The 16,318-nt window shown below is 41.8% G+C and overlaps 1 protein-coding gene across 1 annotated transcript in view; it reads left to right on the top strand.

Moving 5' to 3' along the window:
- THBS4 (thrombospondin 4) overlaps positions 1 to 16,318 on the top strand; it is a 37,289-nt gene that overhangs the window by 9,384 nt on the left and 11,587 nt on the right. Inside the window, exons 3-11 of the mRNA XM_083576051.1 lie at positions 5,279 to 5,526; positions 7,513 to 7,618; positions 10,346 to 10,440; positions 11,304 to 11,355; positions 12,837 to 13,009; positions 13,629 to 13,766; positions 14,364 to 14,441; positions 15,609 to 15,761; positions 16,100 to 16,204. Coding sequence (XP_083432177.1) covers positions 5,279 to 5,526; positions 7,513 to 7,618; positions 10,346 to 10,440; positions 11,304 to 11,355; positions 12,837 to 13,009; positions 13,629 to 13,766; positions 14,364 to 14,441; positions 15,609 to 15,761; positions 16,100 to 16,204 — 1,148 coding nt within the window. The remainder of the gene's footprint in view (positions 1 to 5,278; positions 5,527 to 7,512; positions 7,619 to 10,345; positions 10,441 to 11,303; positions 11,356 to 12,836; positions 13,010 to 13,628; positions 13,767 to 14,363; positions 14,442 to 15,608; positions 15,762 to 16,099; positions 16,205 to 16,318) is intronic.

The raw sequence follows: 16,318 nt of genomic DNA, 5'->3' as shown, positions 1-16,318 counted from the left end.
TACAAGTAAACCCCACTGAGTTAAATGGAACTTAATCCCAAGTAAGCATGCACAGGATTGCAGGCTAACATTGCAATCCTGTATATGTCTGCTCAGAGTGAGCCCCATTGAAGCCAATGGGGCTTACTCCCAGGCAAGTGGGTGTAGGATTGCTGCCTAAAGTGGTAGTCTGGGGTTGCTTCTAGAACCAATATTGTCATTTGAAGCCCAGGTGACCTCCGTAGCAAGAGTACCTGTTTCCAATTCATTCACTACCCACAACTGCATCTGGACTGCAGTACTCCAGCCACAGTACTACATGCTCTAGTAACCTCATATGTAGCTCTACATGGGACTACCCTTGAAGATGTTCCAGAAGTTGCAGCAGCTGCAGAATGCAGCTGCTAGATTAATAAATGCCACAACAAAATAGGATAATATTACACAGATCCTTAAAGAGCTGCACAGGATCCTGATTTGCTACAAGGACTACTTCTGAAGTATAAATCCCTATATTTGAAGCCCAAATATTTGAAGGAGTGTTTCCCATTATCTGCTGTCCCATGCAACAGGGTCTGTAGTAGAGGCCCTGCTAGTGTTTCTATTGGTGCGCATGGTCCATTCTACAGTCAAACAATTCATGGCTTTCTATCTGTTGTGGCACCCTAGTTATGGAACTCAATTCCACTGAAGATACATTTTCCCCACTCCATTGACATCCTTCCTATGTCAAATGAAGACTCATTTGCTTCTTCAAGCTGTGTGGGTGATAGGAAGAGTATATAAGGTAGTCTGACTTCTGTTGTAATTATATTCTACTGAAATTCCTTTTTCTGCTTTTAATTTTAATGTTTTGATAGCACCCTGGTAACCTTCAGATTGAAGGGTGGTTTAGAAATGTGATGATGATGATGATGATGATGATGATGATAATAATAATAAATTGTTATAAAGAAGTTTGTTATAAATCAGCAAATAAAGAGCATGTGTTTTGCTTTAGAACAAAATGTTAGTCATATAAAAATTAATGCAAATATAATCTGAGAGTTGCCTATTCTCAACGGGGTTGCACTTACTCTGGAAAAACACATTCAGGGTTAGTGGGGGGGCCCTGGATCCATCTTTGTTGCTGGAAGCTCAGGTAGCCTCAGTTGCTAGACCTTTTACCAACTCTAGCTGTTACGTCAACTATGGTGATTCTTGGACAGAGATAGTCTGGCCATTATAATGCACCATTTGTGGTCCACCAAGCCAGGTGCAGCCCAGCAGTAATTTATATAAATCTTCTAAATCTCTGAAAGTCACAGATTATGCACTCTTGATGGGATTCTCTTGAAAACATAGAACCAAATAAACATAAGTCTTATAGGTCTCTGAAAATCTTTGTGGGCTATGCAAGTCTCTGAAAGAAGCAATGGGTCAGATTCTTATCTGGTGAAAACAAGCCGTAAAGCTTTGTTTTATGACGTCCAACGCTGCCAAAGTGGTCCGTGAACAGACGTAGTGAACAGTGATTCCGGATATACCCACTGTTTCATGGAATTCTTCTTCAGCACATCAGAAGGACACAGAAATGTTTCATAAACCCATCTATATGGTGAATGGAATTGTATAACAACAATTGCTATGGTTACTTAATTTATGGCAGCTCAGCAGGGACATGACTATCTTGAGTTGTGTGGTCTGACTGCCATGGGTGTTTACTGGCCAATGCCTGTTGCCATTGCCAGGAGCAATATTTTAAAAATTCATGTTTGCTTGTTTTTAGTATGACAGAACAGTTTTATACCAACATATGCACTCAAGGAACACTTTTAAAAAATACAAGAGTTTGGTACCTTTTTTCCTTTGTGTGTTGTTTTGCTATTCCAGAGCATTTCTCTCCCCGCCATCTCTTTTCACTTGTTTCCCTTAGGATTGTAACATATTAAAGCAGAATCCGCTTGCAATCTGGCCTTCTCGGTTTCATAACTGCATTGTCCTTCATGATGATTTCACTCTCGCTCTCCTAAAAGAGAAGAAGAATTCTCTTAGAACATGGGTTTCCAAACTGGTCATGGACCACCAGTGGTCTATCAGTTTCACTTTAAAATTAATATTTATTTTAAATTGTATTTTATTGCTTCTTTTACTTCTGTGGTATTTTACTGTATTATAAAAAAGAAACTATAAAAATAAAGTTACAAATCATACAGCATATAGCACAGTGCATTGCAATTGCTACAACAGGTTGAAAAATCATTAAGTGGTCCACCAAAACCAGTAGCAATTTTCAGGTGGTCCTTCCTAGGGCAGGTGGGTGAGGAGCTTGGGAACCACTGCCTTAGAAGGCAGGCTAAAAGCTGCTTGTGTGAAGGTTAATTTCATTGTCTCCATTGCCACATAACATCTAAAGGAAGTACAGTGGTACCTCGGGTTACAAACACTTTGGGTTACAGACTCTGCTAACCCAGAAGTAGTACCTCGGGTTAAGAACTTTACCTCAGGATAACAGAAATCTTGCGCTGGCAGCACGGCAGCAGCAGGAGGCCCCATTAGCTAAAGTGGTACCTCAGGTTAAGAACGGACTTCTGGAATGAATTAAGTTCATAACCAGAGGTACCACTGTAGCTGCAATTTAGGGATTAGGAATTTAGGGATTATTCTGCAACCAGCCTTCACCACTACATTTGTACAAGTATAAACAATTGATGGTGGTTCAGGGGTAATGCTATAGTTCTGTTAAGAAGGAATGAATAAATTCTTGGCTATCGCATTAAAGGCCTTCACTAAAATGCTGCTCTGCGATTCTGTGATTTATCTATTGACTACTGAATTTGTAATTTACTATTGAATTTAATGCATTAAAATATTAAAACTGCATCCTTTTCATTCTTCTCAAACCATAAGGACTTGGTTTTTTTTAAAAAAAGTGAAGAAATGAAAGTATTTTTTAACCAAGTCAATAGTGTTCCAGAAGTGGACAGTGATCACAAAAACATATGCTAATCCATCAAAATATATGCTGCAGACTCCCCAGATACCTCCATGTCTACTTTTCCTTCTCTCCTGACCTTCTCACCTGGATATACACTCAGAGAAAAGACTGCCCATCTTTTAAAAATAGCATTTTCTTTAAAAGTTGTGTGTGCTCACTTAACAACAGCTCTTTGAAGCCTATTCAAATATCCAACAGGATTTCTGGTATCCTAAATTGAAACTTTTTTTTACTGCCTTTTATAAGCAAAGCAGCAGGGACTCTGGTTTTCTCCACAGTGAAAATGACTGAAGTCTTCATTGTCCATTGGCACCATTAAATTCAAACTTTTTCTGCAGTGGAAGGGTGCAGCAACACAGATGGTTTAAATATAATAATGTCTTTGGTCCGTCCTAGCAAGCATTTCCCTCTCTGCTCTCTCCAAAAAAAGTATTCCACCCCCTCAGATGAACCTTGATCTTCCATCCAATCCAGCTGCCCTCCGGCAATCCTGTCTCGTGGCCATTGGCCAATTGTGAGCTCTTCCACCCCTTTCCTTTATCTATCTTTCTCTCATTCTCTGCTGGATTTATCCAGTCTTGCTCCAGATGCAGGATCTTTCTTACAGGGCTTGCCAGATTCAAAGCTGGAGAATGCTCACATATCTTTAAATCTGCAGTAGAGATTCCTCTTGTCTGTTGCATCCCAGGTCCTGACAACACATGGCTGCACAGGAGATCACTGGTAGCTTTGTTCCTGGGGCAAATAATGCAAGGGGGAGGGTTTATTTTTACAAGGATTACAGTACACAGAGAAAGGGCTAAATCCCTTCCCCCCCCTTATCATAGTCCTGTTTCTTCCCTCAGTTGCTTTTATTTTCGAAGGGGGGGGGGAACCCAAGGCATGTTCAGTGTTCTTCTAATGTGGTTGCCACTTACATAGCAGCTTTTAGTAGATAAAATGCTCTATGGTCTTAATTTTTGTACCTTTGCTTAACAAACCATCAGGGCAGATCTAATCCATGAGAAGGTGGGCCAGTTCCTAAAAAGCAAACTGGACTAGATATCTCACAAGCTACATCTAGTTTGGTCCTTAGGGAGCAAATATGGAGCTACATTAAAGGGCAAGAAATTATAAGTTGTTCAGTTACTGCATATAATTTAGCATGGGGAGAGGTACTTTCTGGAGTTTTCTTTCCAGATGTCTTTAGCCAACCCTGCTGCAGTCCTTACTGTTTCTGCTTTAATAATATGAAATGGAATCTGAGAACCAGAAACTAATTCAGGGCCAGATACAAAACAGAACTGAGCTCCTACACCTTTATGATTTATAGAAGATCATTTCTATACCACTTAATATATAGTGGTGCCTTGGGTTAAGAACTTAATTCGTTCCAGAGGTCTGTTCTTAACCTGAAACTGATCTTAACCTGACGTACCACTTTTGCTAATGGGGCCTCCCGCTGCCGCCGTGCGATTTCTATTCTCATCCTGAAGCAAAGTTCTTAACCCGAGGTACTATTTCTGGGTTAGCGAGGTCTGTAACCCAAGGTACCACTGTATAAGAATAGATCTAAATGGTTTTTAACATACTAGGAAACACAAAATTGCTTCTTCTAATCATCATCACCATCATTAAAATTTCTATCTTGCCCTTCCTCTCCAAGGACCCCAGGGATGCAAACACTAAAGTGGTAAGAGAGTACAATTAAAATGAAAACCCATTGAAAAAAACCTAAAAATATACAATAAAAAATTAAAAAGTGATTAAAAGTACAGAAATGCCTGGAACTGTAGAGCTGGAAGGGACCATGAGGATAATCTAGTCCAACTCTCTGCAATGCAGAAATTTTTCGCCCGATGTTGTAGCATGCATAAAAGGACCAGTTTCATGGATCGGGGAAAGGCATGCATGGGCAAAAGATGTCTTCAAAAGATGTCTCAAGCAGATGACTGATAGATAAAAGTTGTGTAGAAGAAGGAACCCTGTTGAAATTCCCTCTTCCACTCAACTTCTAAAGGCGCAGGAGGCCCTTCCTCTTTTTGCGTTTGGCCACCACCCAACCTGTGCATCTGTGATCATGGAGGGAGCTGGAGCTGACGGGGGGCCCCCTCCCTTTGTTAGCTGTTTTATTTTTATCTGCATCTAGGACAATACTCCACATGGTATATGCATTTACAAGTGATTTGTTAACTAGAGCTGTCGCAACAGACACGATCAAACCAAGAAAAGCTGAGCTGGCTTTCCTTAACTTTCCGCAAACTTCCTGCTCCATTGGCAGAGGTTTCACTGTGTACCAATTATACTGTGTTCTTGCCTTACAATAATGTTATTTTGTTCTAGTTTCCCTTCGATATTTGAGGAGCGATGGGAAGTTAAATGCTGTGATCTTCAGCAACGTGCCACTGGCAGATGGGAAGCGCCGTTCAGTCCTCCTCAGGCTAAGCGGCCTGCAACGTGGCTCCAGCAAAGCCGAATTGTACGTGGACTGTGTGCAGATGGATTCCGTTCAAGATCTGCCTAAAGCCTTTTCAGGACTGTCACAAAGCTCAGAGGCAGTGGAGTTACGAACACTGCAGAAAAAAGCACAGGTGAGCAGCTGTAGAGGAGTGATGGAGTCTTCATTCAGATGCTCCTCTCATGTCAGGGTGCTTGCTGATTGGGTGGAGACACATGCACTTCAGTTGTCAGGCCCAGGATGGAGAGGGAGCAGGGGAGATTCATGAGTTCATCAGTCAAGTTCTTCCCCTCAGTCCTTTTGATTCGTGAGTATAACCTTCCCTTGCAACTGAAGAGCTCTGTGGTACTACCAGAGAACTTCTTATATATATATGAAAGGAGACCAGTTAGGGTTGCTAATGTGAATGGCGCTGTGGTCGGTCTAAACCACTGAGCCTCTTGGGCTTGCTGATCAGAAGGTCAGCGGTTTGAATCCCTAGCAGTTCGAAAGCACGCCAGTGCAAGTAGACAAACAGGTACGGCTGCGGTGGGAAGGTAAACGACGTTTCCATGCACTCTGGTTTCTGTCAAGGTGTTTGGTTGCGCCAGAAGCGGTTTAGTCATGCTGGCCACATGACCCGGAAAGCTGTCTGTGGACAAATGCCGGCTCCCTCGGCCTGAAAGCGAGATGAGCACCGCAACTCCATAGTCGCCGTTCAGGGGTCCTTTACTTTTACCTAACTTTTTTTTACCAAAGAACTTCTTACATATATGAAAGGAGACCAATTAGGGTTACTAACTTTTATTTTCAACAACTCTGGCATCTCAAACTGAGCCTGTCTCTCTGTGTACTTTTATGAGGAAAACCAACTTCTCTTTTAGTTAATTGACTTAAAGTTACGCTGAAATCTAGGCATGTGCCGTATTCCTTTTGCCTCTGGCACAAAGCAACTTTAATTTATTTTTGATAAAAATCAGTGACTCCCATGAAAGAAAGCGAACTCTCCTTCCTTTTTAAGCAGAGGTTGGATGGCCACCTGCCATGTATGATCTAGTTGAGATTCCTGCACTGCAGGGGGTTGGACTAGATGACCCTTGGGGTCCCTTCCAACTCTACAGTTCTATGATTCTGTGTGCAAAGTACCCCATTCTGCTTTAAAAAAAGATGTAATGGATAGAAAGCGGGGGCGCGGGGGAGGATACCAGTGGCACATAGATTTTCCCCCCTGGTTTGACACTTACTATATCCTGCCTTTGATCAAATGATCATCATTGTAATTGAAGAATGCACATAGAGACATGCCCCTAAACCTGCACAACCCAGCTGCCCTTCATTCTCTGGCTGATGGATGGGATCATAATGTTCATGTTTGCATTCTTTTAGCTCTGCAGTCCCAAGAGGAGCCAAGTGTTCCTTCTGGCAGGAAGTGAAGAATCAATTTCTTTGCAGTTGCTTATTTTATGGCTGATGAGTGGTGAAAGGTTGGCCATATCCTTGCCTTGATGTTATTCCTGAGATTCAGGAATAACCTCCCAGTGTCTCAAGGTCCTGATGGCAGAGGCCAAAGCTCTATAGCCCCATTCTATCCTGACAACAGGCCAGCCAGATGAAATTCCATCTTGGACAATAATCTGGCTGGCCTGTACCTTTTAAGGCAGCCTTCTTTAACCTTGGGCCCCCAGATATTGGATTGCAAGTCCCCTGACCATTGGGCTAAGATGGTTGATGGGAGTTCTAGTCCATCAATACCTGGAGGCACAAGGTCAAAGAACTCTGCCCTAAGGGCAGCTACCTAATCTCTGCTTGGTAAAGATACCAATATTTTAAGATACAGGGCACATGTAAGTTTTCTTAGCTGGTCATAACCAAAATGCATATCCTTCAGGTTCTTGGGAGGCAACTTTTCCTATGACTGTTACAGCAAGAACATTTTCATTCACACAACATATAGATGTACATATTACTGACTTCTGTGTTAGTAGCATTTGTACATCATCCCCTAAAAAAAAGTTCTTGCAGCTGCCTGTTGTGTTTGTGAAGATCATGAAAGGCATTTGAACTGTTGTGAGCTTTCGAAAGGAAAAGCTGGGATACCTCTTCCTAATGTTATGCCCCCAAATCTCTTTTGTCATTGCAGGACACTTTGGAGGAGCTGAAGCTAGTAGTAAAAGGGTCATTGTCCCAAGTAGCTGGCCTCCAGGACTGTTTTCTTCCACAGATTGAGCCAGCAGTTCAATATCCAGGTAGTTTTTATATTACAAAATAAATGTACTTGGCCATATGTAATATTGTATTCAGAGCATAACCAGGTTTCCTAGTGACTATTTTTATCCTAGCTGTACTGCAAGAGGAAGCAAAGATATACCATCCTTCCAAGAAAGTCTCCTGTAACTAAGCAGTAGAGTTGCCACGTCTTGCCCTCGACACCAGATGTTGTACTTTAATTCTCTGATTGACGTATGAGAAAAAGGCAAGGAATTGCAGCTACAGCACACATGGCAGATAGCCATCCAACCTCTGCTTAAAAAGAAAGAAGAGTCCATCATCTTTCATGGAAGTCTGTTCCAGAGTTGAGCAGTTCTCACTGTCAGACAGTTCTTCTTGATGTTTAGTTGGAGTCTCCTTTCTTGTAACTTGAATCCATTGGTTCGGATCCTAGCCTCCAGACCAGGCAAAAACAAGCTCACTCCATCTGCCTTGTGACAGCTCTTGAGATATTTGAAGATGGCTATCGTATCTCCTCTCAGTCTCCTCTGTACCAGGCAAAACATAAACAGCGCCTTCGACTTGTTGTTCCTTAGGCAACTGCCTTAGGAAATAGGTTAAATCCAAACCAGAAACATTAAACAAACAGCAAAACACAAACCCACATGGATAGTCATTAGAGTTTCACCCAGGTTTCAGGAGGCGGAAATTTATCAGAAGAGAGTTATCTGAGGGAAACCTGTTATTGGAATTTCACTTAACTCCATTTTATGAATAGTTTTAGGAGGCTATTTTTGCTCAGTCCCATAACCCTGGCAAGGTGTTCATCTTTTTCAAAAGGTTTGAAGCTCAGCATGAACTCCCCACCTACATTTAAGCATTTTTTGCTGCTTTTGTTTTATTTTTTAAAGAGGGAAATCAATACAAAAAGAGCTGGAAGACTGCACCAAGGATGTTGGGGGAGTTGGATTTGTGACATTGCATCCACCAGCCAATCAGGCCTGTGCAAAGATAGACCTTTGACAGCACTGCTTTCCTCTGAGTTTAATCTTGGGCAGGTCTGCATACAATGTGGCAAATGCCACTTCATAGCAGCTCAATCTCTCGGTGTCTATCTGTCGGCTGGCTTTCCTTTCCCTGTCCTCCTTTTCTGAGGACTGGCAGCATGGCATCAGGGGCTTGTAATAATCGCCACTGGATAAGGATGGGAAGTGACTTGAAGGAGGGGCACCAGAGCCTTTTGTCTCTATGCCAACAAGGTATGAAGTCATGCAAAGAAGAAGCTCATCCTCCTTTCAGGGTAGATGCGTATGTTCTTAGAAAAGCATTGACTTGGCTCGCATTGTTCTATGGGCATGTTTTCTAGCCTTTTTCTAGTAACCTGTTCAGCAGATATCAAAGTGGTGGCCAGAAACAATTTAAACTAGATCGCTTTAGCATATGTTGGGGAGAAAAGAATCATATCATCAGTGCATGGGCGTTTTTGTGTTTTGTGTATTAGCTGAAATGAAGTCATCGGTGGTTGATCTTGGGAGAGCTGATGTGTCTTGGATTTCAGTGCACAGAATTCTGTAGCAGCTGCCTTTCTTCTGTCTAGGAGAGCTCTGCACTTTAAGACTGCTGCATCAAACACCTATGCCACACAGGGGCCTCATGTGCATGTGCTCATGTGTGTACGATGCCCACTCTTGCTTGCTTGCTTGCTTGCTTGCTGTGAGGAATGTCAGTACAACACCGGTGTTTCTTTCAACAACTTTAATTGTGTGCACGTGGAGCGGGGAGGGTGACATGTCAGTGTTCCCATCATTGCCATGTGTTGATAGTTCCCTCCATGCATGTATTCATTTGTTTATTTGGGTATTTCTACGCTGCCTTTCGTGGGTGGCGCTGTGGGTTAAAGCACAGAGCTTAGGACTTGCAGATCAGAAGGTTGGCGGTTTGAATCCCTGCGACGGGGTGAGCTCCTGTTGCTCGGTCCCTGCTCCTGCCAACCTAGCAGTTCGAAAGCACGTAGATAAATAGGTACCACTCCGGCAGGAAGGTAAACGGCGTTTCCATGCGCTGCTCTGGTTCGCCAGAAGCGGCTTAGTCATGCTGGCCACATGACCCGGAAGCTGTACGCCGGCTCCCACGGCCAATAAAGCGAGATGAGCGCCGCAACCCCAGAGTCGTCCGCGACTGGACCTAATGGTCAGGGGTCCCTTTACCTTTACCTTACACTGCCTTTCAGGGCCACACAGTCCTCTCAAGGCGGGCCACGTTTTATTATACAGAGTGTCATTGATGAGTGGCATTGTCATTGGTGGATGGTAACATCATTTCCAGTTTTGCTGCCATCTGCATGTGCAAGGATGATGTTGGTAATGCTTGATCCATGAATGACTTGCTAACACATTTAAGCGATCACTTGATTCTGTAGAGGTTGAGCTGGCCCTTAAAGCTGCAATGCAGTCCTTGAACTACTAGACCAAGGCTGCTTGGGAGTAAGCCTCAGTCGAACAGTGGGACTTATTTCCAAAGAAGCATGCATAAGATAGGGCTGCATGGCTGCAAAACTAATAATAAACTAGCTGGAAATAAGTCTTATTGAAACTAGTGGAATCTCAGAGTAAACATGCGTAGAGACAGATGGTAAGTTTGCTGAGGTCCAAATTCTAGGCAATTGTGAACTTTTATGAAGTACTTTGGAGGTTAGATAAGTGTCAATACTGTTGGGTTTCTGAACTTCTGCATTACACTTTTTCATAACTTTCATTTTATTATAGGTGTCTCTACAAGTGACTTTAACAGGCAGTTATTAGGTCACATGATGCAAATGAACCAAATACTGGGTGATGTGAAAGATCTTCTCCGACAGCAGGTATAAGACATGTTTATATAACACTTACTTTGCTGACCACCAGCTAAATGGGTATCTTATTATTTCTGCTGAAGTTTCACCCACAATTATTATTATTATTTATTCAATTTATACACCAACCTTTATCCAAAGATCCCAGGGCAGTGTACAACATTAAAAACACACTACAATTGAGACTTCTGGGCAAACTTCTTTCCTTTACATTAAGAAATAGGTAATGAAATAGTCCACTGCAATTTAAGAGAGAGACTTGGTTGTTTTTGGATGTGCATGGCATAGTTCATTCCTGAATCATACCACTGGCCTCCATGGATTAAATTCTAAGAAAGAACGTGTCTGAGAGCATGAAGGATATGCTTAACTTTATAAAGTTATTTATGAATGGTGATGGCCTCAGCCTGCACACTTTTCCAGACTTGGGAAAATCATGAAGACTCCTGGAGCTGATTTAGTGATATGTGAAGGCAATTAAATGAGGCAAGGCTGAGCGCAGGCATGTGTCTACAGTTCACTCCAAAAACATTTAAAGCCCAAATTAAAGTTTAAGCCTTGCATTATTATTTTTGTTTGAAGGCCGATGGGATTTTTGAGCTGCGGTGAACATTATCTGCTCTAAGTAGTTCAGCTGAAGATAGCAGGAGGTTAAAATATGAAATCATAACTGTTTACATGGAGATGACTTGTCATAAGGTCCAGTATGGACAATTATGCCAAAAACAGTACCAAGTAACTGTTTTGAAAAATTAGGCAGTATTATTGGTTAGGTTGTATAATGTGCATTGTCTGGTTTTTTCTGTAATAGTCATAGTGGCAATTCAAGAAAAACAAGCCTGATGAATGTATTAATTTTATATAATTCAAAGGTTAAAGAAACAACATTTTTGAGGAACACAATAGCTGAATGTCAAGCATGTGGTAAGCACTTTTGTATTTCCAAAACCAAATCATCAAATCGAAAAAGCAATATTTGTTGTGCTTAGCCCACACCAGTTGTGAACACTTTCCTTGAAGTAAGGTCTACTGAATTTCATAGGAGTTCCAAGTAGACATAGAGGGAAATTCAACATGCTTAGGTGTTTGTTCCATCAGGGTGAGCATTTTGGCTCTCCTATTCCCCCCCCCCACATTTCCAGGGGTTCTCCTTATTCCCCCCTGAGCTAATATCATGGGGGGAAAGCCTTGCTGAACAAGTGGAAGTCCTTGTGCAGAGCTTTTGCTGGTGGGACTCAGTAGTTGAGTTTTTAACTGACTGGTTGGCAGATTAAAACAATATACCATCCTGTTCTATGCATGCTTACTCAGAAATAGTTGCCACTCCTCCATTGTCTCCCGAGACAGACAGATTTGTCAACCAACCATTCAGTGAGGCTTACCCCCAGGTAATTGTGCATAGAACAGAGCTTAAATGACTGAAAGTAAAAAGATGCTTCATATTCTTCTGAATATACTGATCGCCTGAACACCAAACAGAAAATAACCCAGCTCTAGGTAGTTTGTTTTCTGCATATCTCAACAGAGAACATGCCTGTCAGCACAAACAACAAATAGTATTTCAGCACCTTTGAACATTAAAATTTATTACGGCATAAGATTTCATGGAATTTATTCCACAGGAATGGAATAATGCCATAGTAAATTTGTTAGCCTTTCATATTTTTTTTTGTTTTGTTTTAGGGTGCTGCAAAACTATCAGCCCATTGCTCTTAAACAGAAAACAAGAGAAGTCATGAATACAACCTTGAAATGCCTTGTCCCATGCAGAATTCAGAGCCACACCTTTCAGATTCCCTACACAGTTATTACTTTCATGTAGAAAATTGTACCTTGATTTTTTTTTGTGCATTGTTGTGAAACAAACATACATGTATACCCCCACCCCTGGACAGGCAGTGGGAGGCAGGGCTGGCATCAAAAGTCAGTATTGTTGAGCGCCTGATGGGGCCAGCACCACAGATGGTGTGACCCCCAGATCCCTATAGCCCTTTTCCTCATTCCCTTGCTATTGCAGCTTGCTTATCTGGCCTCTCTAAGCATAAGAGCAGTGGCAAGAGCAAAGAGGATTGGCAACTTTCACTTGGTTTGCAGGCTCCTTCCGGTCAGATTGCACTTGGAGGGAGTTGGGCACTGGTGACACACTCACTACACACAGCCTGCACCAAGGTCTTCACCGAATCTGGAGCCAACAATGGTAGTGTGGTGGTTACTGTAGTGTGTGCAAGAAGCAAAATAGATACATGTTGTGTTCTTCACACAATTATCTCAGAAGATATCCAACCCAACCGGAGGATTGATCCACTGCCATGCGTGGTACAAATGTTCAACATTTACCTCAGGATTTACTGATCAGCAGCTGATTACTAAAATAAATAAATAAATTGCTCTACCTCCAATCACAGGTTTGGGAGCTGGAAATTTCCCCACACCATCCCCACCGCCCCCTAAGCCCAAATGTGAAGCCAACACTTGTTTCCGAGGGGTGCGATGCATGGACACGGCAGATGGATTTCAGTGTGGGCCTTGTCCTGAAGGCTTCACTGGAAATGGAGTTATATGCACAGATGTTGATGAGGTAAAATGTTGTTTAAAAGCACCCATGCACAGCCCAGTGAGAAAGGAGAGGTTCAGCCTATGAATTCTGGAGCTAGAGAAATCCAAGATGTCTCATCAATTGATGACCAAGGGTAAATAAATTCCTGGTGCTCAGAGTGAGTCCCCCTTCTCCTGGTATTACAATAGAAAACGAGTGGGCAACCTGTGGTGCAGGGACCACATGCAGCCCTCAGGCTGGTTTAAAATCGCCTGGGGGGCTATCTGGCTCACGTCCCTTTCCTTCCTCCCATTCTATCTCCATTGCAAAAGTAAGAGAGAGACAAGGGTGCAGGGGCAGGAGAAAAAGATGATAAAGAAGTAGGGAGAAAGGTAGAGGAAATACACCATGTTTACTAAAGCCATGACTGCTCTTACTATAAATTACTGTTATTATAACCCCTATCCACTGCTAGTTCTGCCCCATGCCCATTTCTTGTGAGGTTACGTTAACCCTCTAGAGAAAAAAGCTTGCCTACTCCAGTGTAAGAAGTATTTGTTAGAACATAGGCTTCCAGCAAATGTCCAAATGGACTCTTAACTTTGCTGGTTGAAACCTATATAATTAGTACATTGAATCACTTTGATGGTTTGCCTTTTAGTGCCGGTATAATCCATGCTTCCCAGGGGTGAGATGTGTGAATACAGCTCCAGGTTTCAGATGTGAGGCCTGCCCATCAGGATACAGCGGGCAAACCATTCAAGGAGTGGGAATCAACTCTGCCAAAAATAACAAACAGGTGTGTGATCTCATTGCAATCCATCAAAAGCTAGTAAAAATCTAGCTCTGTATCTGTTTATGGGTGGACTGCACAGCTGAATGTATTTCTCTTAAAGAGCTTAACAGATATGTCTGTAAAAAATGTCTGCGCCGCTTCTGAATGTATGGCAAAATAATGCTGGCCTAACTAATGGCAGTATTAATAGGTTTGTTTGTGGACAGAGATGTGGCTTTTCTGGAAAAAAGAGTCCCATGATTTGCACTGGAAATTTTTCAGTTTGCATTAGAAAACTTGCCATACTTTAGCACACTTATTTTACTTGAAACTGCCAAACATGCCAAATATTGTCTTTGCAACTGGCATCCATTCATTGTTACTATTGAACTTCTAAAATGGAATGTTTTCCATTACACCAGCTCAGCAGCTACAGCAGAGATTAGTTGACCTATCTACTACTCAAAGGACCTTTTGCTGTGCTTTTTAGACTATTTCACAATTGCATTAACACCATATTAAAAAACCAAACCAATAAATTTTAACAGATTTATGCTAGTTATTTTATACTTTAATAACTGACTCACTGTACCTAACTTGTTTTTGTTTTTATTGTGTTAGATCTGCTTGGACGTAGATGAATGTCAGAACAACGGAAACGGGGGCTGTGTTCCCAATTCCCAGTGTGTAAACACTGTGGTAAGCACATGGTTATGTCATATTGTCATCCTGCATGTTTGAGGAGCTGTCCCAAAACAAGGGGACAGTTCACGCAAACCACCGTCAGGTGATTATAAACTCAGTGGCACAACATTTACTTGAATGCCAACTACATAACGATTGTGTGAAGCCAGCAGATAGTTATGTAATCCCGTTCTGTTCCCCTTCCACTTAATGACATTATCCAGTGTGTTCCTCTTCTGCCATCTGTGAAAAAGGGAATTCCATCCATGTGATTGCAACAAGAAAGACATATTATACTAACCATTAACAGAAAAACAGTTTCCCTGTGCAAACCAAGAGAGACATAGGAAACTGCCTTATATGAGCTCAGATTCTTTGTCCATCCAGCCTCATATTGGTTATTCTGACAGCTAGCAGAATCTCAGCATTTTCAGCACCTGATACTAGGTCTTTTCCCCTGGGAGATGCTAGGGATTGACCCCAGCACCTTCCGGGGGCAAACAATGTCTTTCAAGTGTCCAAGGATGTGCCTTGGTGGGTGTAATACTAGGTCTGAATTTACATTTTTTGCATAAACTTCTCAGAGATTTAAAATATCTGTGCAGACTTTAATGAAGTACCTTTTGGAACCTCAAGAAACTCAAAGTGGACCATGGGTATTACATAGTCCCTCCCCCCTGCCCCATTGTAAATTTCTCCCTCTCTTCTTATCCACAGGTTTATTCATTTATTCATTAAGTATTTATAACCCACACATTTATAAAAAAATATATCAAGGCAGCATACAGCATATTGGAATAGACTCCCTGTGCTTGGCTTCCAAAATTAAACAAATCAGTGACACTACTGTTGTGAGAAAGTTTTCTTATCTTGAAGCAACAAACAGAAAGACACTTCAATCAATTAATTGTTTAGATCCACCAATTTACATTTTGTGGAAGGATTAAAAAGATTCAATAATCAGGCGGCAAATCTTTTAAAATATGCATTATTTTTAATACTTTTTTTAAAGGGGGTCTATTAAAACACTACATTTTTTAAAAAAGGAAAATAAAGAAGTGTAGATGTGTTAAAACATTTTCTCTCTCAGAGAAAAGAATACCTCTTTTGAAATTGTTCCTCCTACAATACATGCACGGACCATTCACAAACAGTGCCTGACTGGCTTTGCTTTCATCGAAGGGCTCGTTCCGCTGTGGGACATGCAAACCAGGTTTTACTGGAGACCAGGTCAGGGGATGCAGGCCTGAAAGGAGCTGCAGGAATCAAGCTCTGAACCCTTGCAGTATCCATGCACAGTGTGCTGAAGTGCGGCAAGGAGACATCTCATGTATTGTAAGTTGATGACCTCACAGATTTGTTTTAACTTGATCCCTGTTTTGACATTCTTCAGTATAATCTGTAATTCATTTTTTTAAAAAATGTATTGTGTTATCATTTGGGGGTGAGTCATAGTTCTCAATATAAAAAAAAATTGCAATTAATTTGACAATATGCTCTAAGCAAGACATCATAACTACATACTAATTATTTACATTTTTAGTAGTACGTAATTACACTGCCCTGCTTAGAGCATATTGTGGGTCTTCTAATTCCATATCCGACAGCACTTGTGTATGTCTATAGAATGACTTCCTCAGCCTGGCTTTATTTTGTAACACTTTTGCTCGCAGTGTGGTATTGGCTGGGCTGGCGATGGCTTTGTGTGCGGAAAAGATATCGATATTGATGGCTATCCTGATGAAGAACTTTCATGCTCAGCTGAGAGTTGCAGAAAGGTAAGATCTAAGAGGGCAGGCACCTGATCTCTCACGTCTTCTTCATTTTAAATCACAGCACAGGGAAGTGCACAGGAGGGTGAGAAAGAGAGCAAACATGAATCAGCAACGTAT

This window comes from Podarcis filfolensis (genome assembly GCF_964270895.1).
Source record: "Podarcis filfolensis genome assembly, chromosome: 11".
Lineage (NCBI taxonomy): Eukaryota > Metazoa > Chordata > Lepidosauria > Squamata > Lacertidae > Podarcis > Podarcis filfolensis.
Note: the sequence above shows the minus strand (reverse complement) of the source record. Positions and strands in the feature narration are given on the sequence as shown.